The sequence below is a fragment of the Chenopodium album genome, chromosome 8 (genome assembly GCF_948465745.1).
Source record: "Chenopodium album chromosome 8, dcCheAlbu1.1, whole genome shotgun sequence".
Classification (NCBI taxonomy): Eukaryota; Viridiplantae; Streptophyta; class Magnoliopsida; order Caryophyllales; family Amaranthaceae; genus Chenopodium; species Chenopodium album.
Window position 1 is genome coordinate 73,536,094 of NC_137841.1, and position 22,428 is coordinate 73,558,521.

The 22,428-nt window shown below is 36.8% G+C and overlaps 4 protein-coding genes across 6 annotated transcripts; 1 reads left to right on the forward strand and 3 right to left on the reverse strand.

Annotated features, from left to right (window-relative positions):
* The first annotated feature begins 976 nt into the window (after nt 1-976).
* LOC145642354 (peptidyl-prolyl cis-trans isomerase FKBP20-1-like) lies at nt 977-6,383 on the forward strand. Of its 3 annotated transcripts, none has more exons than XM_081693499.1 (7): nt 977-1,134; nt 1,454-1,583; nt 2,770-2,903; nt 2,992-3,071; nt 3,282-3,374; nt 3,459-3,609; nt 6,079-6,383. In XM_081693499.1, the coding sequence occupies exons 2-6, from the start codon at nt 1,475-1,477 to the stop codon at nt 3,607-3,609; spliced, it is 567 nt and encodes a 188-aa protein (XP_081549625.1). In that variant the 5' UTR covers nt 977-1,134; nt 1,454-1,474; the 3' UTR covers nt 6,079-6,383. The 3 variants fall into 3 exon arrangements, with proteins under 3 accessions (XP_081549625.1, XP_081549626.1, XP_081549627.1); XM_081693500.1 differs by having other exon boundaries at nt 6,093-6,383; XM_081693501.1 differs by having other exon boundaries at nt 6,112-6,383.
* On the reverse strand, nt 3,608-5,706 carry LOC145642353 (laccase-17-like). Its single transcript, XM_081693498.1, has 4 exons — nt 5,439-5,706; nt 5,177-5,328; nt 4,327-5,093; nt 3,608-4,221 (listed from the first exon to the last, which is right to left on the reverse strand). Exons 1-4 carry the CDS (start codon nt 5,550-5,552, stop codon nt 4,091-4,093), a joined length of 1,164 nt encoding a protein of 387 aa, XP_081549624.1. The 5' UTR covers nt 5,553-5,706; the 3' UTR covers nt 3,608-4,090.
* Nucleotides 6,384-8,459: 2,076 nt separating the features above from the next.
* LOC145556616 (laccase-17-like) lies at nt 8,460-11,341 on the reverse strand. Its single transcript, XM_081618269.1, has 6 exons — nt 10,937-11,341; nt 10,659-10,810; nt 10,325-10,569; nt 10,085-10,213; nt 9,049-10,011; nt 8,460-8,924 (listed from the first exon to the last, which is right to left on the reverse strand). Exons 1-6 carry the CDS (start codon nt 11,051-11,053, stop codon nt 8,794-8,796), a joined length of 1,737 nt encoding a protein of 578 aa, XP_081474395.1. The 5' UTR covers nt 11,054-11,341; the 3' UTR covers nt 8,460-8,793.
* Nucleotides 11,342-19,906: 8,565 nt separating this feature from the next.
* LOC145556617 (laccase-17-like) lies at nt 19,907-22,398 on the reverse strand. The gene is made up of 6 exons (XM_081618270.1): nt 22,248-22,398; nt 21,997-22,148; nt 21,668-21,912; nt 21,431-21,559; nt 20,393-21,355; nt 19,907-20,295 (listed from the first exon to the last, which is right to left on the reverse strand). The coding sequence occupies exons 1-6, from the start codon at nt 22,359-22,361 to the stop codon at nt 20,165-20,167; spliced, it is 1,734 nt and encodes a 577-aa protein (XP_081474396.1). The 5' UTR covers nt 22,362-22,398; the 3' UTR covers nt 19,907-20,164.
* Between the last annotated feature and the right edge of the window lie 30 nt (nt 22,399-22,428).

A 22,428-nucleotide genomic window follows, 5' to 3' on the forward strand; every position in this document is an offset into this window, starting at 1 on the left:
TCTACATTTCTCCATACCTCTTTAGCTGCTCACAATCCCACAAAAAAAAAAAAAAAAAAAAAAAAAAAAAAAAAAAAAAAAAAAAAACATGTACAAAGATGTCTGTTTTGCACTAGACTGCTTGCATTGAGGATCATCGACTGCGTTACTTTTAACTCGATTCATATTTTTCATTAGCCTATACCACTTGTAAAATCATGATGAAAATACCTACTATACATACTCGTTGTAATTAAGCCCACTAGATTAAATCCCAATTCTTGTCGCAAATTGCACCATCATCACACCTAATTCTTTGTAAAGTTGGTGAGTTGCTTCCTCCCTCCCTTTAATAATACATGATCAAGTATTGGATAACCAAACTTAGATTAAATAAAACTTATACGAAGTAAAACTTATACAAATACTTTCATTTTAATCAACTAAGGGCCTGTTCTCGTTGACTAAACTCGGCTGAACTAAACTGAACTGAACTGAATATTTTATAAGAGAAGGAAATTAGGAGCTGAATTGAACTGAAGTGAACTGAGCTGAGCTGAACTGAACTGAATTGAATTGAACTGAATTTCAACGTAAGAGAACAGACCCCAAATATGTTATAATTATAATTGTTGTATGATTTGAAGGATGCTAATTATTTAAAGTTATGAAAGACATATAAATGGAGGATGATAAAGTAATAATTGATGACATATGAACTTTACTAATTGGGGGCATACCAAACCTTTTGTGTAATGTCACTACTACACACTTGACTCAATAAATAGCCCATTTCCCAACTAAAGATTCCATATTTCCCCCTCCTTTTGAATGATTTTCACAAAATAACTCTTTTTCTTTCTTTCCTAACAAAAAATTAAAATGAAATCTTCACCTCCTTTTTTTTTAAAAAATGACTTTTTTTGACTTTTAAAAAATATGATGAGATAAGATAAAGTTCTTTATAAAAAAAAATGTTATTCCCCTCTTTTAAAAATAGAGTATTCAACAATTCTCACATAAATCGTGCTCTTTCTACTGCTATGGCCTTCAAGTTTCTCGGTTTATATAGTTTCTCTCTCCTAATTTTCTCCGCCGCCGTCGCCGCCGATAACTCCGCCGTCTCTTTCTGTCGCCCTCCTCACTATTATATCGGTTAGCACTCTTTCTCTCTCTCCTCTGATACTCAATTCTGTGAAAAAATGGCGTCGATTTTAATTTGTTTTAACCTAATTTTTGTGAAATTGCGATTTATTTTTATCTAAATTTGGCTTATTTATGTTCGATTATTGTTGAATTTTAGTTTTTTCGTATGTCGAATTGAGATGAATTTGAGTATTTTTGGTGTTGATTGATTGGAAATTAACAAGTTTGGATATTTATGAGTATGTTTTGAATTATATAAGTGCATTTTTATGTATTTACATTACGAATTAAGAATTAGTAATTTTGTGATTACTGTTTGGTTCATCAGGTGTTTGAAACAATCGAAAGTATGGGGGATGTAATTGATTTAACTGGTGATGGTGGTGTTTTGAAGACTTTTGTAAGGCGGCCTAAGGATAATGCTGTTGGTCCAACTGATGAACTTCCTCTTGTAGATGGTATATTCACTGAGATTACTTATCATTAAGTTGTACTTATGATGTCTTTTTTTTATTGTGTTTGTGTCTTTGTATTCCTTAGAGCAGCATTGTCGTGGCGAAACATTTTACGAGTTATAGAAGATAACTAGTTATGATTTGAGTTGTTGCAGCAGCCTGTAGTGGCAAAACATTTTATGAGATATAGAAGATAACTAGAGATTAATGATTTCCATAGCTTGTAGAGTTGTAGTGGCGAAAATTTTTACGAGCTATAGAAGATAACTATAGAAATAGAGATGATTTGAGTTGTTACTGCAGCCTGTTCTGGCAAAACATTTTATGAGATATTGAAGACAACTGAGATTAATGATTTTTGCAGCTTGTAGAGCTGTAGTGGCGAAATGTTTTTTGAGCCATAGAAGATAATCAGGGATTTAAAAATTTAATGATGTAAGTTGTTCGGACAGATTGTGGAGCGATTTGTAAATCGGTTCTTGAATAAGATAATTTTTGTTTATGACTTGGCTGCTGTTAGCCTGTCACTGAATTAATAGTGTTGTTATGTGGGATAGACATAAATGCACACAAAACTAGATATTATGGTAGTTATATCCTACTCCTTTGGCTTTTTTCGCTATGGCAGTGTATACCATCATTACAAGAAATACCCTGAGAAGATAGAGGAGAACAATGTCTCATGAATCTGTTCTGGTAGCTTGATAATAAATGCACATCGCTATTATGGGACACTCATATATTTTTTTGTTTTATAAACTCAGCAATAGCTTGATAATAATTGTACATCATTATTATGGAAGATTTGAGTTTGACTTTTTTTTTTGAATAGTCAACATATGCACCGTTCTTTCTTCAACCTTGAGGTGGTTGATTCACTGCTCTTTTTTTCAGTCTTTTAGGAAGATTATCTGTTGGTTTTTCTTTTACTTACTTGTATTAAGAGCCTCTTGTATATTCCTTTTTCTGATATAGAGAAGCTTGATATGGGTTACTCAAACTTTTAGTATTAAGTATAGAACTGTGTTATACTTATAATTTCGACTTGAACAAATTGAAGGAAGGGGAATATGTATCAAGAGGGTAATGGAAATGAAAAATCTTTCTCGTATGATGTCTGTTCTATGTAAAAGGTTGTTACAGCAATGAGGTTCTATAGCTGTTACTTAGACAATTTTGGGTGTGACAGTTCATTATGAAGGCATTCTGGCTGAAACAGAGGAAGTCTTTGATAGTACACATGAAGACAATACAATCTTTTCATTTGAGATAGGACAGGGCACAGTGATCAAAGCATGGGATATTGCAGTCAAAACTATGAAGGTGAATGTCACTGATTTGCTTATTCATAAGCTCTTTCACCAATTATGCGTATCATCTAGTTGTAATTTGACAATCAGTTTTATTACAGGTTGGTGAAATAGCTAAGATTACTTGCAAGCCCGAGTATGCATATGGAAGTGCAGGTTCACCTCCAGATATTCCTCCAGGGTATGTCACTGCTCACTGCCTTTTTTACTTCACTGATACCTGTCAAAACCTTTTTATTTGGTTTTAATCTACGTTCATAATGTTTTTTTGAAAAAAATTTGGGGGGGGGGGGGGGGGGGAGGTATTTGGGGGATCAGGAATTTTTCTTCTGAAATTCTTAATTGTTGTCTCCTTTTGTTAATTTTATCAACTTGATCTTGTATTATGTAGTGCAACCTTAATATTTGAGGTGGAGTTGGTAGCCTGCCGACCACGCAAGGGTATGAGTGTTGGTGGTGCTGCAGATGAGAGGGCTAGGCTTGAGTAAGTTGCTTATTTCTATCCGCGATTTTGTCTTTTGGCCAGTGTATTATTGTTCATTCATGCTGTTGTATAATCACAAAATAGGGAGTTAAAAAAGCAGAGAGAGATGGCAGCTGCAATGAAAGAAGAAGAGAAGAAGAAGCGAGAGGAAGCTAAAGCAGCTGCTGCTGCTCGTATCCAGGCCAAGATGGAGGCGAAGAAAGGCCAGGGGAAGGGAAAGGGCAAAGGAAAATAGGTACTTTTTCTGGCCTTTCATAGCCATCCTTCAGACATGTAGAAAGTAGAACATATCTCTGCCTTTCTGTGTCAATTTACTACAATAATGGGAGGCATATGAATGCTCCAGTAAGACCATTTTCTGTTAACAAGTATACAAATTCAGTGTGAGATAATGTAATAAACATCTTTTTCATTAATGAAATTGGATGTTTGTGTCTCGTAAAAAAATTATGAATTTCATGGTGTATGCTGTCCTTTACATGATTATTAAACCAGGAAAATTTATATAAAAAAAAAAATGCCGAATGGGAAAAATTGAAAAGAAAACTTTCTACAGCTAACTGTCCACTCTATCCTGTTTAGGGTTTGACAAAGTAGAAAATGAGTGGCAGTGTAATGAATTTAACAGAAACTTGGAGGGGGGTTGTTTGGAAGAGGGGGATGGGAAATCATTCTCTGGTAGAGGAGTAGTAGAAATTTTTTCTGGTGAAGCACCTTCAGCATTTCGGGAGATCAGATGGGGGTGGTGGCAGCTTCTGGTTTGGCAGCTTTCCATCTTCAACTACCCAGGCCATCTTCAAGCCCCAGCTCGTGTGAACTTCCAAATGGCAATGCATGAACCATACTCCTATATAGATTAGTCAAATCACAAAAATTACTATTAGTTTTAGTTACCTTTAAAGTTCTTGCAGACTATTTTTGATAATGATCCCAAAAAGTGGATGTAGCATACCTGGATTGTCTGCTAGGAAACGAATGGCAACCCACCCTCCTGCAGGTACACCAACAGTGTTTCTCTCTACGGGGTCAATTAGGTTGTACTTCGCTGGGTCTTTTTTAGGATCAAAGTTTCCAAAGCCTTGTCCTACTACAAAGAAGTTATACCCATGAAGGTGAAGTGGGTGGCTCTCTGCCCCAAGAATACTGGTGCCTTGCAGAACCAGCTCAACACTGGTGTTGAATGGAACTGACACCACCTTTGTCCCGTCTATTACATTTGTGTTATTAGGTGGTGTACCGGTGTAGTTGAAGGGAATTAGTGGTGCGGTAGGAAGATTAGTGGTGAAAACCCCATTCGATTGTCGGAGGAAGTGTGATTGCAGGAGAGCTTTTGTAGGCATGACAAAAGAGACATTGTTAATAGCAGCTGCAAACATGGTGGTGTTAGTTGGGCCTTGACATGTGTGGTTTTTGGGACATGGATTGGTTCCTAACCCCACTGTGAAGAAGAAGTGTTTGTCGACATTCTTTGGTACATTGGCCGGATATTTGACATTTGCTAGGCTTCTAAGTTTGTTGGTGAAGTTGGCTACAAAAGAAGTGTCATTAAGGGCTGGAAGGGTTGATCTTAGCCAAGAAATGTGAGCATGCCACCATAGTGTGCCCCTCTGACCAACAATGGTGAAATTGTATACATAAGTCTGTCCTGTTTGTATGGGGCATTGTGTTATATATGCTGGTCCATCTGCCCATCCACTTCGGAGCTGCCTGATCCCATGCCTGTGTACACATTCGCACATCAGTTTGAAATTGTTTTGATGTCATTTCAAATAATTATATAAAACTTGTTGACGAAAGGATACCAATGGATGGTAATATTGTTTTGGACATGGTTGACAACTTTAATATTGAGTCGATCACCCTCTCGAGCAACAATACGAGGCCCTGGAAACTGCCCATTTACTGTGACAATGCTCTTGGTGTGGCATAATCTTGTCACATTTTTCAACTTTATCTACAATGTACATAATAATGAAAATGAGAATAGTTAGTAAAATAAGTATAATGTCTAAACTGTTTATGAATTGAATTTTCAAGGCGACTTTATAAAGTTTATTCATGTACATTGAACGTGTAGTGCCTAGTGATGCCTGTGTAAGCTGCATTGGCGACATTGTTGGAAAGCATGTAGCAGGAAATGCTAAAAAGGGCAATAAGCAATCTGTTGAAAATTGCCATTTTTGGCAAACTTAGTAGCTAAGAGATTGTATTTGTGAGTGATACTACCAAATTAAGAATGATGATGGAACTTTTAAGAGATGAGCTTATATAGGGTACATCTCAGATGATTAGGTAGGAAAATTGGATATTGAAATTTTCAGCATTGTGACCAATTTGGTTGTTACATTGTTGGTTTTAGAGTGATTTTGAAGTCTATTGTTACTCTTTAAAATCTAGGGTTAATGTTTGTAATGTTAAATTAAGTGACAATTATGTCTTGGTTCTGAATGTACTACTACAACAAAACTAGGGACATTTATGCACATAGGTTATTTCCTTATTTCATCTCAGCTTTATTATTGGTTTAGCAAAACCCTGGTTAATTTTGCCTTCAGATATTAGAGGTTAGCAAAGTCTGTGCTCGGAATTGTTGTTCATCCCAACATTTGAATTCTGTTTATTGTTTAAAACTATTTTGTATATTGATAATCTGGCAAGTTTGGGTAGTCGTAGGCTAATTATTGTCTACTAAACACTTTTGTAGGCGCTCTGATGCAGTTCCATTTGCTTAATGAAGGAAGCCTTAGCAGAGCTGCAGAGCGATGAAGAGTAATATGCTGCAAGTGGTTCTCAAAATTAATGCTTTAATAGGTAAATTAGTTTAACCTATTAGTAGCTGTCAAAATATAATGTAGCCCATTTCCAAATATTCCAATTAATAGATTGATTTTTCCCAATTTGAAATTACTACTAAATAATACCCCAAAGTTGTAACTAAAAAAAATTGGAGGTAGCATTTAATTTTTTATTTTAGTGTTTAGAGTGCCATAAGGGCAGGGTGAGAATCAATCCCAATATCTCTTGAAATCGGGAGGAAAGCTCTAACCACTTGAGCTATCCCCCTCACTCTCTGAAATTACTATTTCATAATTTGTCTTGAGACTTGTTTAAGAAAGAAAATGACACCAAGCCTACTCTTCTTCTACAAGTTTAGCTGGTAATATTAAAATGATTATTGTATTAGTTTAAATTCATGATAATGTAGTCACGTCATTACTTAACAGTGTGGTTAGTAGCAGTGAGTTAGTAAATGGTTAGTGGAAATATGGTGTAAAATGAGTTGACAATAGAAGCAAATAGTAGCTGTGTTTGAATGTACCCTAAAAAGCTTCACTTGAAGGGTACTCCTGTTCAAAGGCCTTCCTTGTAAACGTATGCATACACAGTTGCAAGGTCAATCTCCACAAAAGAGTGCATTACAAAATACTAATACTTCCTGACCAAGGCCTTTTTATAAGACAGGATAAGTTTAAGCATTTGAGGGCAAAAAGTATAAAATATATTGCTTGTTAAGACAATAGAGTTTTAATTTTGTTTCATAGGAGTGATGTGGAGATATGGATCTTAATTTACATATTGAATTAATGTTGAGACCGAGTTGATCAATCATAATCTGCTTATGTTCCCATCATAAAAATAAATAAATAAATAATAATAAAAAAAAATCTTAAACCCCTCCCCTCCCCTTCCACTACCATCCCCAGGAGTCCCCAGGACCGCCTACGTACACTCTGTCCAGATCACTGCTTTGCAGCGCAGCCCTATTCCTCATTTTATTTTCGTGTGGCTGTGCTAATTCTAATCCTTGTCACAGCCACCACCGCCAATCTCCACAATGTAAAAGGAAGGGGTTAAGGCTGTGGGGAATGAGAAAGGAAACGCATAGATAGAGCTGTAGAAAGCTTGTGAGAGAGGGGGAGAGAGGTAGGCAGAACAACTCCGGCTGCTAGGGCAACTAGGCATTGTAATTAAATGGTTATGTTGGCTGAAGGACACAATTGATGGAGTTTAGGATCGGGTTACAGCAATGTGAAGAGAGCCAGAGAGGAAAGACATTGCAGGGAGTGATATAGAAAAGCTACCACACCAAAGGCAACATGAGTCGAGTCATTAAAACATATGGGCACTTGGCCGGCCGGCCTTAAAGATCCCTATTGATTTGTTGGGGATTGACTGTGACATAAAAGTTGGGTTTTTTTTTTTTTTTTTTTTTTCTTTTTTTGGGTAACTTGGCCACATTTATGTTTTCCGACTACCATATCTAAGAGCATAAAAATCTTGTACTGTAAACATTAGCACTGGATGATAAGGATCTGTGAATTCCAAATATCTAAATTTCTAAATAGAAAGTGCAAAAACAAAGGGCTCCATATTAATTCTCTTACATGGAGTACTTTTTTTTTTTTAAGAAAAATGGAGTATGTTGCATAACCACAGTCTAATTATAATAACGTGCAACATGATCAAATTACTGAACAAGGGTTTTTATAATTCAAGTCTAAAATGGTCTCTGATACATATATATATATATATATATATATATATATATATATATATATATATATATATATATATATATATATATATATATATATATCAGAGTGGCTGATATTGGCATTCATAATTAAGAAAACTTTGACCGACTATATATATTAATTTTCAGTAGACTTTCAAAGGAAGAGAATGTTGATGCTGATATATTGGCATTGTACCATTATAATTCTGTTTAAATTTCAAATTATGTCATTCAATTCTCATCATTTTAAAATTTAAGTGCTTTGATTGTATGAACAATGAGCATGGTAAGGAAAATTTTACCTTGAGTTTGATCTCTATATTGCTCAGTCACACCTAAAAACCACAATGTTTCTGCATATTTTTTGTAAGCATTATACTGCACCTATCATTCATAAATGTCTAGGATCAACTTCCTTCATAAGGTTTTAAGCTAGGTGTGAAACGAAGTGTTGAAGTCTTCATCATAATATAGCTGTTGGATTATGAAGTGTCTTGGCTCCTTTAACTTTATTAGAGGGTGTTAGATACGATAATACGTGACGTTCTTATTGATCGAAAGCTATTAGACAGATAACTGTAAACTGAGTGAAAAATACTCCATATTTCATACTTGAAGTTTGTTGTTGTAAGCAAAGTATGAAATACATTCAAGAAGTTTTCCTTGCACTTTGTTGTCAAACAAAGACTTTCATAAGATCAAGATACAATTTTAAAGTCGAAAAAAAATCCAATAAAATCCTGCTACATCTATCAGGCCGATCTTCCTTGTTGACAAGCCAAGGAAGATTGTGACATAGTATGAAATTTATGAAACAGATATTTGCGAAAATAACAAAAGATTTCCTAGGAAAAACTTAGAATCAATCTCTGTAGTGCAGAAAATTTTATCGGTGAAGTATTTTCAACACTTAGGATAATCGGCTGGGGGTGGTGGCAGCTTCTGATTAGGCAGTTTTCCGTCTTCGACTACCCAAGCCATCTTCAAGCCCCAACTTGTGTGAACTTCCAAATGGCAGTGCATGAACCATACTCCTATAAAAAATGCATCCAAAATAATAGAAAAAATGTTTATATATAATCTTGTTTACCTTTACTAATTAAGCAAATTATTTTATACAGTCTCAAAAATGGATTTTATCAATCTTAATAATCATACCTGGATTGTCTGCAAGGAATCGAATGGCGACCCACCCTCCAGTAGGCACACCAACTGTGTTCCTCTCAACAGGATCAACAAGGTTATACTTAGCAGGGTCTTTTTTAGAATCGAAGTTTCCAAAGCCTTGTCCAACAACAAAGAAGTTAAACCCATGAAGGTGAAGTGGGTGGCTCTCTGCCCCTAGAATACTGGTGCCTTGCATCACCAGCTCAACGCTGGTGTTGAATGGAATTGACACCACCTTAGTCCCGTCTATCACATTCGTGTTGTTAGGTGGTGTACCAGTGTAGTTGAAGGGGATTAGCGGTGAGGTGGGAAGATTGGCAGTGAAAACCCCGTTTGATTGACGTTGGAAGTGTGATTGCAGAAGGGCTTTTGTAGGCATGACAAAGGAGACATTGTTAATAGAAGCCGCGAACATGGTGGTATTGGTTGGGCCTTGACAGGTATGGTTTTTGGGACATGGATTGGTTCCTAACCCCACTGTGAAGAAGAAGTGTCTGTCTACATTCTTTGGTACATTCGCTGGATATTTGACATTTGCTAGGCTTCTAAGTTTGTTGGTGAAGTTGGCTACAAATGAAGTGTCATTAAGGACTGGAAGGGTGGGCTTGAAGAGAGGAAGCTTCTTGATTGAAATCGACGGTTTTGGGTGTTGGTATTCAAGCATACCGGCAACAGTAGAGTTGTCAAAGGTGCCACTTCCTGTAGCATAAGGCCGCGCCATCATGAGGAAGGTAGCACCAGGGTAAGTAGGCTTTGTCTTGAGGAGGACATTGGTAGTTTGACCGGGAGTTATAATGATTGTATCGGTCTCAAAGGGCTTTACATATACAGCATCGACATCCACTGTTGTGAGAGTGTGATTGGCAATGCTAAAGAAGAGATCGTCGTTGAGCGCAGCATTAATAAGCCTTAGGAGATAAGTTTTGCCAGGTTTTACGCTCAATTTGAAGGTGTCTGCACATAGACTTTTGTGATTAGTCACAGTTTGTATATTCAGTGAAATAATTATATATCTTCTTGCATATACCTTTAGCTGAGCAGTTGTATAATAGTCCAGGAAGGCCGTTGATGGTGTAGGCATCTGATACATTTGGACCGCCTCCTGTTTTCGTTGCTTGGTTAATGACTGCCTCAGTGTCTGCATTCCACCATTCTCCTGCAATCCCACATATATACGATTTGGAAATTTTCACAATATGTTTAACCAAAGTATTCTAAACAATGTTTGAAATAGAAGTGTAGCGTACAGTAGAGATGGAAGCATTACCAAAGATAAGAGGAACTTCCTTATAGGGCTGTGGAAATGGGTATGGAACACCGCGCTTAGGGAGAATAATGATAGGTCCGTAAAGGGTTGATCTTAGCCAAGAAATGTGCGCATGCCACCAGAGTGTTCCTCTCTGCCCAACAATGGTGAAGTTATACACATAACTCTGTCCTGTTTGTATGGGGCACTGCGCTATATAAGCCGGTCCATCTGCCCATCCACTTTGTATCTGCTTAATCCCATGCCTGCTCATAGTCGCATAAATCAGTATGACATTTTTTGAAGTCATTAGCAAAAAAAAATTAATGAAACTTGAAGATGGAGCTTAGGATACCAATGGAGTGTAATATTGTTCTTGACATGGTTGACAACTTTGATAACAAGTCGATCACCCTCTCTAGCAACAATACGAGGCCCTGGAAACTGCCCGTTTACTGTCACAATGCTCTTAGTGTGGCATAATCTTGTCACATTTTGCATCTTAATCTACAAACAAAATTTTGCAATAAAATTGATTAGCATTAGATAATGCTGCAGCCTGCATGTATGATATATAAATTCAAAACTATGTTGAATTTCAGAGGAAACTTAATAAGTGATTATGTCATGTACATCGAATTTGTAGTGTCTGGTGATACCAGTAGAAGTAGCAGCGGAGACATTGTACGAAAGCATCGAGCAAGCGATGCTAAAAAGAGCAATGATTAGCAAACTGTGGGAAGTTTCCATATTTGTCGAACCAAGAAGCTTAAGAGAATGTAATATGAGAATGAGAATGATGATTGGAGTCTAAAACATTGGAGGTTATATAGAGTGTATCTTCTATGATTAGGTAGTGCAAAAAATTGAATATTGAAGTTCCAGCACAATGGACCAAATTGTTTGTTACATTGTTGGTTTTAGAGTGATCCTAAAGTCAATGCATAATCTTTCAGATTTTTGTTTATTATTAGTGATGATATGTAAATTAAGATTAAATGTTATCAAAGTGAACTTCTCAAGTGAAAAGTGAAGTAATCTTCCTTTGTTTATCCTATGTTATGTTATAATATTGTTACCTATAAGAAGATTAGCAGAGCCCTTGTTGATTAGGCTCAAGCAAAGCTAATCTCAAAAGTTTAATCTACTGTTTAGCTAGCTTAATTGAGTTATATGTTGCACATTGGTGTTAGCTACTGTTAGATTAAAATACGCATGTAGTTCAATCTTAATTAATAAAATCGATTTCCTACATAAAAATAAAATATTAGCACAACAAAGCACTTTCCAATTAGGTTAAAATTTAATTTTGACACTAACTTCTCTAATAATTTTTCTGATTGTGTAGAGGAAGGACACCAATAAGCCTATTCTTCATTAACAAGTTCGACCAGTGAATGTACGTATAATGCAATGTTGTTTTCGTTTGATTTCAAGAATATGATAGATGTTAATGCAATGTTAGTTGTTTTGGTTCGATTTCATGAACACGATAGATGTTATTCCTCAACTTTATCATAGTACTGATAAGTAAATATTTAGAGGAAGTAGAACAATATAAGCATGGTATAAGCTGTTATGTTGTGAAAATGTACCCTAAAAAATAAAACGCATCACTTAAAGGGTACTCATGTTGAAAGGCTTTTCTTGTAGACGTCTGCATGCATGGTTGTAAGGTCTACTTCCGTAAAAGAGTGCATTACAAAATACTGCTACTTCTCGAGCAAGGCATTTTAGAAAGAATTTTATTATTAATTTGAGGATATTTAATTTGAGGATATTATTATATGATAAAGTACAGGATGTGTATACTTAACAGGTTCATGAGAATCTCGACACGATGTTGTTTGGTGCGATAAAGAGCATTGTTCTTGATATTGATTGTCACTTAAAAAGTTACAATAAAGATTATTGTAATGTCCATTATAATTTAAAGAATGAAAGTTACCTTATACGAGTATTGTCTAGGTGAGGTTTCGCAAATTCTCGTTGTTGGTATATTTTACACTTTTCCATTTTACATTAGCACGTATACATTTAAGTGAACTATTAGTAGTCTTTAAAAATAGTACAAAGTATTTGGTATGGTGAATAATTGAAAAATTGATTGGTAAGTGTGGTATGAATATTGCAATTAACAAGGTTGACATGATATCATCTCCAATAATACTTTAATTTTTTTACTGTGATTAATTAGCAATATTGTCATTATAAAATATAGTGATAGTCATTTTAATGTTGATTAGAGCTGTCAATTCGGATAAACGGGTCGGGTTTGGGTCGGGTAAGAGTAGTTCGGGTCAACTCGGGCCGGATCAATTTGGATTAATTCCATAACCTATGCGGATCGGATTTGGGTTGGGTCATGCTTGAGTCGAGTCATACTTCTTATCGGGTTTAAGTCGGGTTAATAACAGGTCGGGTTACATTCGGATCGGGTAAACAATAGGTCGGGTTTAATTCGGGTTTTCACGAGTTAAAACGGGTTAGGGTAATTCTCGGGTTCAAGTCAATAATTTGCGGGTTAGAATCAGGTCGGGTCATTCTCGGGTTTGAGTCGGGTTAGGTTCAAGTCAATAATTTGCGGATTATAATCAGGTCGGTCACTTTCAAGTCGGGTCATTCTCGGGTTCAAGTCGGGTATGGTTCAAGTCAATAATTTGCGGGTTATAATCAGGTTGGATCATTTCCCAGTCGGGTGATTCTTGGATTCAAGCCGGGTTATGTTTAAGTCAATAATTTGCAGGTTACAATCAGGTCGGGTCATTTCCAAGTCAGGTCATATTCGGGTTCAACTAACTATAAATAGATAATTATCATTTTTATCAAGCTAATTATTTCCTTTGACTAAAATATATATGGCAATATACTAGGGAACTATAGTCTACACTTTAGGAAGATAATTATCTCCTTTGACCATACAACAAATATATACTATATTTAATTTAACTCTTAAATTTGAGGATGATGCTCCTTTCTTTAGGTGACCTGGACCGACTTGGTCTCCCTAAACAAAATGCTTTTATCAACAATAATAAGGTGGTCTAAATTGCATTTAAGGTGATTTGAAGTCGAGTCAAGAACAATTTGGATTGAATTTAAGTCGAGTCAATAACAAGTCGTGTTAATTTCGAGTCGGGTTAGTAACATATTAGGTTGAAATTTTGGGTCGGGTAAGTAATAGGTCTGGTAAAATTCGGATCAGGTCAATAACAAGTCGGGTTGAATTTGGATCAGGTCAATAACAAGTCGGGTTGATTTCGAGTCGGGTTTGTAACAGGTTGGGTTAAATTCGGATCGTGTTAAGAGCGGATCGGGTTGAATCATGGTCAGGTTAGTAACAAGTCAGGTTAAATTCGGATTTTGACAGATAAAACGGTTTTGGATCAATTTCGGTTCAAGTCGGGTTCGGTGCAAGTTAATTAAATTGGCCATTGTAAACCGATAAATCGGTGCACGTTGTAAACTGGTAAATTGGCCGTTTAAAAGCAAATTAGATGGTTCCACACACCCAATTGGACTCTCGAAGGGTATTAGGGACCATGGTAAACATTTCGGCAATTTTAATTTCCGGGCGAAAAAAAGTCAAAAATTCCAAAATTAAAGGCTAATATCCACGTTTTTTGAGAAATTTTTAGGTTTCGGGGCCCGCTGTCGAAAAGTCTTCAAATTCTATGGGATACATCCCGGGGTCATATAATGCCGTTATGAACCATATATGATCACTATTTGTTGTCATAAATGTTTGTGGTATGCTAGAATTAATGAAATCGGTGCAAGTTGTAAACCGGTAAATTGGTTGTTTAAAGGCAAATAGGATGGTTCCACCCACCCAATTTGACTCCCGGAGGTAATAAGGGACCATGGTAAACATTTCGACAATTTTTATTTCCAGGCGAAAAAAAGTCAAAATTTTCAAAATTGAAGGCTAATATGCACGCTTTTTGAGAAATTTTGGAGGTTTCGGGGCTTGGTGTAGAAAAATCTTGATATTTTAGGGTATACATCTCGGGGTCATATAATGTCATTTAGAACCACATATGATCATTATGTTGTCATAAATGTTCGTAGTAGGCTTGAGTTAATGAAATCCGTGCAACTTGTAAATCGGTAAATTGGCAGTTTAAAGGCAAATTAGATGGTTCCACCAACCCAATTGGACTCTCATAGGGTATTAGAGACATGATAAACGTTTCGGCAATTTTTGTATCCGGGCGAAAAAAAAAGTCAAAAAATTCCAAAATAGAATACTAATATCCACGTTTTTTAAGAAATTTTGGAGGTTTCAGGGCCCGGTGTCGAAAAGTCTTGAAATTCTAGAGATACATCTCGGGGTCATATAATGTCGTTTAAAACCATATATGATCATTACTTGTTGTCATAAATGTTCGTGGTAGGCTTGAGTTGATGAAATCGGTGTAAGTTGTAAATCGGTAAATTGGTCGTTTAAAAGCAAATAGGATGGTTCCACCCACCCAATGGGACTTCCGGACAGTATTAGGGACCATGGTAAACATTTCGGCAATTTTAATTTCCGGGCGAAAAAAAGTCAAAAAATTCCAAAATTAAAGGCATATCCACGCTTTTTTAGAAATTTTGGAGGTTACGGGACCCGCTGTCGAAAAGTCTTGAAATTCTATGGGATACATCCCGGGGTCATATAATGCCGTTAGGAACCATATATGATCACTATTTGTTGTCATAAATGTTCGTGGTATGCTAGAATTAATGAAATCGATGCAAGTTGTAAATTGGTAATTTGGTTGTTTAAAGGCAAATAGGATTGTTCCACCCAACTAATTTGACTCCCGGAGGGTATAAGGGACTATGGTAAACATTTCGGCAATTTTTATTTCCAGGCGAAAAAAAAGTCAAAAAATTTCAAAATTGAAGGCTAATATCCACGCTTTTTGAGAAATTTTGGATGTTTTGGGCCTTGGTGCAGAAAATTCTTGATATTTTAGGGTATACATCTCGGGGTCATATAATGTCATTTGGTACCATATATGATCATTATATGTTGTCATAAATTTTCGTAGTAGGCTTGAGTTAATGAAATCCGTGCAAGTTGTAAACCGGTAAATTGGACGTTTAAAGGCAAATTGGATGGTTCCACCAACCCAATTGGACTCTCGGAGGGTATTAGAGACATGATAAACATTTCGGTAATTTTTGTATCCGGGCGAAAAAAAAAGTCAAAAAATTCCAAAATTGAAGACTAATATCCACGCTTTTTGAGATATTTTGGAGGTTTCGGGGCCCAGTGTCGAAAAGTCTTGAAATTCTGGAGCTAAATCTCGGTGTCATATAATGATGTTTAAAACCATATATGATGATTTCTTGTTGTCATAAATGTTCGTGGTAGGCTTGAGTTGATGAAATCAGTGCAAGTGTTAAATCGGTAAATTGGTCGTGTAAAAGCAAATTGGATGGTTCCATCCACCCAATGGGACTTTCGAACAGTACTAGAGACCATGGTAAACATTTCGGAAATTTTAATTTTCGGCGAAAAAAAAGTCAAAAAATTCCAAAATTAAAGGCTAATATCCACGCTTTTTGAGAAATTTTGGAGGTTTCAGGGCCCGCTGTTGAAAAGTCTTGAAATTTTATGGGATACATCCCGGGGTCATATAATGCCGTTAGGAACCATATATGATCACTATTTGTTTTCATAAATGTTCGTGGCATGCTAGAATTAATGAAATCGGTGCAAGTTGTAAACCGGTAAATTGGTTATTTAAAGGCAAATAGGATGGTTCCACCCACCCAATTTGACTCCCGGGGGGTATAAGGGACCATGGTAAACATTTCGGCAATTTTTATTTTCAGGCGAAAAAAAGTCAAAAAATTTCAAAACTAAAGGCTAATATCCACGCTTTTTGAGAAATTTTGGAGGGCTTGGTGTAGAAAAGTCTTGATATTTTAGGGTATACATCTCGGGGTCATATAATGCCATTTCGAACCATATATGATCATTATATGTTGTCATAAATGTTTGTAGTATGCTAAAGTTAATAAAATCCGTGCAAGTTGTAAACTGATAACTTGGCAGTTTAAAGGCAAATTGGATGGTTCCCCAAACCCAATTGGACTCCCGGAGGGTATTAGAGACATGTTAAACATTTCGGCAATTTATATATTCGGGCGAAATAAAATCAAAAAATTCCAAAATTGAAGACTAATATCCACGCTTTTTGAGAAATTTTGGAGGTTTCGGGGCCCGGTGTTAAACAGTCTTGAAATTCTAGAGTTACATCTCGGGGGTCATATAATGTTGTTTGGAACTATATATGATCATTAGTTGTTGTCATGAATGTTCGTGGTAGGCTTACGTTGATGAAATCGGTGCAAGTTGTAAACCGGTAAATTGGTGGTTTAAAGGCAAATAGGATGATTCCACCCACCCAATGGGACTTCCAGACGGTATTAGGGACTATGGTAAAAACTTCGGCAATTTTTATTTTCGGGCAAAAAAAAGTCAAAAAATAGGATGATTCCACCCACCCAATGGGACTTCCAGACGGTATTAGGGACTATGGTAAAAACTTCGGCAATTTTTATTTTAGGGCAAAAAAAAGTCAAAAAATTCCAAAATTGAAGGCTAATATCCACGCTTTTTGAGAAATTTTTGAGGTTTCGGGGCCCGCTGTCGAAAAACTTAGAGATTATAGAGGATACATCTCGGGTACATATAGTACTGTTATAAACCATAAATGATCATTATATGTTGTCAAAAATGTTCGTGGTAGGCTTGAGTCAATGAAATCAGTGCAAGTTGTAAACCGGTAAATTCACCATTTAAAGACAAATGGGATGGTTCCACCAACCTAATTGGACTCCCGGGGGGTATTATGGAGCATGGTAAATATTTTGGCAATTTTAATTTACAAGCGAAAAAAAAAGTCAAAAAATTCCAAAATTTAAGGCATTATCCACGCTTTTTGAGAAATTTTGGAGCTTTCGAGGCCCGGTGTCGAAAATCCTTGAGATTTTAGGGGATACATCTCGGGATCATATAGTGTCGTTTGGAACCGTATATGATCATTATATGTTGTCATAAATGTTCGTGGTAGGCTTGAGTTAATGAAATCGGTGCAAGTTGTAAACCGGTAAATTGGTCGTATAAAGGAAAATTGGATGGTTCCATCTAGCCGATTAAACTCTCAGAGTGTATTAGGGACCATGTTAAACATTTCAACAATTTTTATTTACAGGAGAAAAGAAGTCAAAAAATTCCAATATTGAAAGCTATAAGCCACGTTTTTTGTGAAATTTTGGAGGTTTCGAGACCTGGTGTCGAAAATATCCGAGCTTTAAGGCAAATTGGATGGTTTCACCCACCCAATTGGACTCCCGGAGGGTATTAGGGACCTTGATAAACATTTCGGCAGATTTTATATCCGGGCGAAAAAAGTTAAAAAATTCAAAAATTGAAGGCTAATATCCAAGCTTTTTGAGAAATTTTTGCAGATTTCGGGTAAAGCTGTCTATTATGGTAAACGGGTCGGTAAGAGTGGGCCGGTTCAACTCGGGTCGGGTCAATTCGGATTAATGCTATAACCTATGAGGGTCGGGTTTGGGTTGGGTCATGCTTGAGTTGGGTCACGTCGGGTCATACTTCTTATCGGGTTTGGGTTGGGTTTAGGTCTGGTTAATAGCAGGTCGGGTTACATTCGGGTCAGGTGTACAATAGGTCGGGTTTAATTCGGGTTTTCACAGGTTAAAACGTGTTAGGGTAATTCTTGGATTCGAGTCGGGTTCGGTTCAAGTCAATAATTTGCGGGTTAGAATCAGGTCGGGTCATTCTCCTTTGACCATACAACAAACATATACTTCCTCCGTTCTGTTAATATTGCAACAAGGAGGAAATTACGCATCTCGAAACACATTTTATATGCTAAATATCTATAATTGTGTAAGAGTAAAAATTATAAAAAGTTGATTTTGTGAAAGTATTATATGAGACGAATCCAACAAGATCCCACTTGACTATATTTTGCTTAACGTATAACTCATATTATATGGTCAAACAAAAGTGATGAATAGTGCAAAAAGTCCATTGTTGCGATATTAATAGAACGGAGGAAGTACTATATTTAACTCTTAAATTTTAGGATGATGCTCCTTATTTCTGCTGGCCTGGACTGACTTGGTCTCCCTAGACAAAATGCTTTGATCAACAATAATCAGGTGGTCTAAATTGCATTTAAGGTGATTTGAAATCGGGTCACAAATAATTTGGGTTGAATTTAGGTCGGGTCAATAACAAGTCGTGTTAATTTCGAGTCGAGTTAGTAACAGATCGGGTTGAGTTTTTGGGTCGGGTTAGTAATAGGTCTGGTAAAATTTGAGTCGGGTCAATAACAAGTCGGGTTGAATTTGGGTTAGGTCAATAACAAGTCGGGTTGATACGGGTCGGGTTTGTAACAGGTTGGGTTAAATTCGGGTCAGGTTAGGAACGATTCGGGTTAAATTCAGGTCAGGTTAGTAACAAGTAGGGTTAAATTCGGGTTTTGACGGGTTAAAACGGGTTTGGGTCAATTTCGTTTCAAGGCGGGTTCGATTCAGGTCAATAATTTACGGGTTACTTTCTGGTCTGGTCATCTCCAGATCAGTTCATGTTCAAGTTCGGGTCTCACATACTTGCGTCAACTCGGGTCTAGGGTTGGTTTCAGGTCGGGTCAGGTCAGATCGAGTTTGGGTCACCCTTTTGGGTTCAAATGGGTCGATTAATAATCTGGTTTGAGTTGGTATTTCGGGTCGGGTCAACTTTTGACAGCTATAATGATGATTACTTCAAAATTCATTTCATTTACATGTTCATTACAATACTTGATTACTTTTTATTTCATTAGCACATTTGAATATACAGTAGCTAGGGTCAAAGAAAGGTTTGGCCATTATGATATAGTAGTATAATTAAACAATTCAAACCTTAAATATTAGGTGACCAATACAAAAAGCAATGATCTAATAATGAGTAACTTTATCAAACTTCAAAGCTCCAAATGACAATGATTTCATTCATCAACATCAAAATTCAAAAGGTAATACCGAGTATTTAAGATCTAGCTTAATATCTTAAGGATATCATTAAGGGTGTTAATGTTATGTTAATAAACTAGCACACACATCAAGTTAAATTGCAGTCTAAATCCTATGGCTACAGTTTAATTAGGAGCCTAATACATCAACCTTTATCTTTTTGTAGCATTTTGAATTAGGACAGTCAAAAGCAAGCTACATCTAATGGTCCTGTTTATCATTACTACCTCCATAACTGCCCAAAATCGGAAATTTCATAGGATTGACGCTCATTCGCAAATTGCCCTTAGGGTCTTGTTAATTACTCATACTTGTGTATCGTGTATGCAACAACGTGCACATTCCACAACTGGGTTGGTGGTGCTGCAGAGCCTCATTTGCTCGACGTTATCCATTGTTGTGGCATACCTGTTTGGTGCCATGTTGTACATGGACTCAGTGTTGGTTAGTTGCTATTTGACAATTCATGTTTTTACTCCACTATGTCGTAGTTGAATCGAGATGTAATGAACAATTTGAGCAATTTCTCTTGAAAAATATACTAGATAAAAATTCATACATACAGAAGTTCAACTTACATTTGATCAATAGAAAACAATACAAAATGATAAACTTTATAACAAGAAATATTTCTACGGCTAATTGGACACTCATCCTATCCTTCATAAGGAATAACAAGTTAGAAATTGAGCCGCACTTAAAGACATTATAAACAAACTTAAAGAAAAAAAAAAAACTTTCCTAGGAAAAAAAAATAAAAATCAGTCATTTTCTGTCAGTCGTTGCAGGAAAAAATTCTCAGGTGAAGCACTTTGATCAACACTTGGGATAATCGGCTGGTGGTGGTGGCAGCTTCTGATTAGGAAGCTTTCCGTCTTCGACTACCCAAGCCATCTTCAAGCCCCAACTTGTGTGAACTTCCAAATGACAGTGCATAAACCATACTCCTGCAAAGATTGCATCCAAATTTTCATAATCAATTAGGACAGTAAAAAAAAAGTGTTAAAAACTGATATATAGTCTCAAAATTGGTTGTTATTATACCTGGATTGTCTGCAAGAAATCGAATGGCAACCCACCCTCCTGCAGGCACACCAACTGTATTCCTCTCAACAGGATCAACAAGGTTGTACTTAGCAGGGTCTTTTTTAGAATCGAAGTTTCCGAATCCTTGTCCAACAACAAAGAAGTTAAACCCATGAAGGTGAAGTGGGTGGCTCTCTGCCCCTAGAATACTAGTGCCCTGCATCACAAGCTCAACGCTTGTGTTGAATGGAATTGACACCACTTTAGTCCCATCTATCACGTTCGTGTTGTTAGGTGGTGTACCGGTGTAGTTGAAGGGGATTAGTGGTGATGTAGGAAGATTGGTGGTGAACACACCATTTGTTTGACGGGAGTAGTGTGATTGCAACAGAGCTTTTGTAGGCATGACAAAGGATACATTGTTGATAGCAGCCGCGAACATGGTTGTATTGGTTGGGCCTTGGCAAGTATGGTTTTTAGGACATGGGTTGGTTCCTAACCCCACTGTGAAGAAGAAGTGTCTGTCGACATTCTTTGGTACATTCGCCGGGTATTTAACATTTGCTAGGCTTCTAAGTTTGTTGGTGAAGTTGGCTACAAAAGAAGTGTCATTAAGGGCTGGAAGGGTGGGCTTGAAGAGAGGAAGCTTCTTGATTGAAATCGACGGTTTTGGGTGTTGGTATTCAAGCATACCGGCAACAGTAGTGTTGTCAAAGGTGCCACTTCCTGTAGCATAAGGTCGTGCCATCATGAGGTAGGTAGCACCAGGGTAAGTAGGCTTTGTCTTGAGGAGGACATTAGTAGTTTGACCGGGAGTTATGATGATTGTATCGCTCTCAAAGGGCTTAACATAGACAGCATCGACATCTACTGTTGTGAGAGTGTGATTGGCAATGCTAAAGAAGAGATCGTCATTGAGTGCAGCATTAATAATCCTTAGGAGATAAGTTTTGCCCGGTTTTACACTCAATTTGAAGGTGTCTGCACATAGACTTTCGCAATTAGTCACAATTTATATGTTCATTTCAATTAATTCTTCAATTTGCTTGCATATACCTTTAGCTGAACAGTTGTATAGTAGTCCAGGAAGACCATTGATGGTGTAGGCATCTGATACATTTGGACCGCCTCCTGTTTTTGTAGCTTGGTTAATGACTGCCTCAGTGTCTGCATTCCACCATTCCCCTGCAACCCCACATACAATTTGATAAATTTAACCAAAATTTTCTTTTTATTCATTCTATATAATTATTGAAATTGAAGTGTAGCATGTAGTAGAGGTTGAAGCATTACCAAAGATCAAAGGAACTTCTTTGTAAGGATGAGGAAAAGGGTAAGGAACACCGCGCTTAGGAAGAATAATGATAGGTCCGTAAAGGGTTGCTCTGAGCCAAGAAATATGAGCATGCCACCAAAGTGTGCCTCTCTGCCCAACAATGGTGAAGTTATACACATAAGTCTGTCCTGTTTGTATGGGGCACTGCGTTATGTAAGCCGGTCCATCTGCCCATCCACTTCGTATCTGCCTAATCCCATGCCTGCATATATAGTCACACAAATCAGTACAATATTTTTTTGATGTCAAATTTCAAAAATAAATAAACTTTATGACATAAGTATACCAATGAAGGGTAATGTTGTTTTGGACATGGTTGACAACTTTGATAACAAGTCGATCACCCTCTCTAGCAACAATACGAGGCCCTGGAAACTCTCCGTTAACTGTAACAATGCTCTTAGTATGGCATAATCTTGTCACATTTTGCATCTTGATCTACAAACATAATATTGCAACAAGAATATACATCGAGTTAGAACACAATGTTGCATATAATATAAGAACAAAACTAATAAATAGAGTTGCTTCATGTACGTCGAACTTGTAGTGCCTAGTGATGCCAGTGTCAGCTGCATCAACAACATTGTAGGAAAGAATCGAGCACACGAAGCTGAAAAGGACAAAGAATAATCTATAGGAAGTTGCCATGTTTTGCAACTTGATAAGCTTGAGAGAGTGTATTAGATGATATTACCAAGTTGAGAATGATTTTGGA

Coding starts and splice junctions, on each gene's coding strand:
- LOC145642354 (XM_081693499.1), top strand. CDS start 1,475: ATGGGGGATGTAATTGATTTAACTGGTGATGGTGGTGTTTTGAAGACT. Junction 1,584..2,769: donor TGAACTTCCTCTTGTAGATG/GTATATTCACTG, acceptor TGGGTGTGACAG/TTCATTATGAAGGCATTCTG. Junction 3,375..3,458: donor GATGAGAGGGCTAGGCTTGA/GTAAGTTGCTTA, acceptor ATCACAAAATAG/GGAGTTAAAAAAGCAGAGAG.
- LOC145642353 (XM_081693498.1), bottom strand. CDS start 5,552: ATGGCAATTTTCAACAGATTGCTTATTGCCCTTTTTAGCATTTCCTGC. Junction 5,329..5,438: donor CTAGGCACTACACGTTCAAT/GTACATGAATAA, acceptor TGTACATTGTAG/ATAAAGTTGAAAAATGTGAC. Junction 4,222..4,326: donor TTTCCTAGCAGACAATCCAG/GTATGCTACATC, acceptor TAATCTATATAG/GAGTATGGTTCATGCATTGC.
- LOC145556616 (XM_081618269.1), bottom strand. CDS start 11,053: ATGGAAACTTCCCACAGTTTGCTAATCATTGCTCTTTTTAGCATCGCT. Junction 10,570..10,658: donor AACAATATTACACTCCATTG/GTATCCTAAGCT, acceptor GACTATGAGCAG/GCATGGGATTAAGCAGATAC. Junction 10,214..10,324: donor GGAAGTTCCTCTTATCTTTG/GTAATGCTTCCA, acceptor GTGGGATTGCAG/GAGAATGGTGGAATGCAGAC.
- LOC145556617 (XM_081618270.1), bottom strand. CDS start 22,361: ATGGCAACTTCCTATAGATTATTCTTTGTCCTTTTCAGCTTCGTGTGC. Junction 21,356..21,430: donor ATACAACTGTTCAGCTAAAG/GTATATGCAAGC, acceptor GTCTATGTGCAG/ACACCTTCAAATTGAGTGTA. Junction 20,296..20,392: donor ATTTCTTGCAGACAATCCAG/GTATAATAACAA, acceptor CAATCTTTGCAG/GAGTATGGTTTATGCACTGT.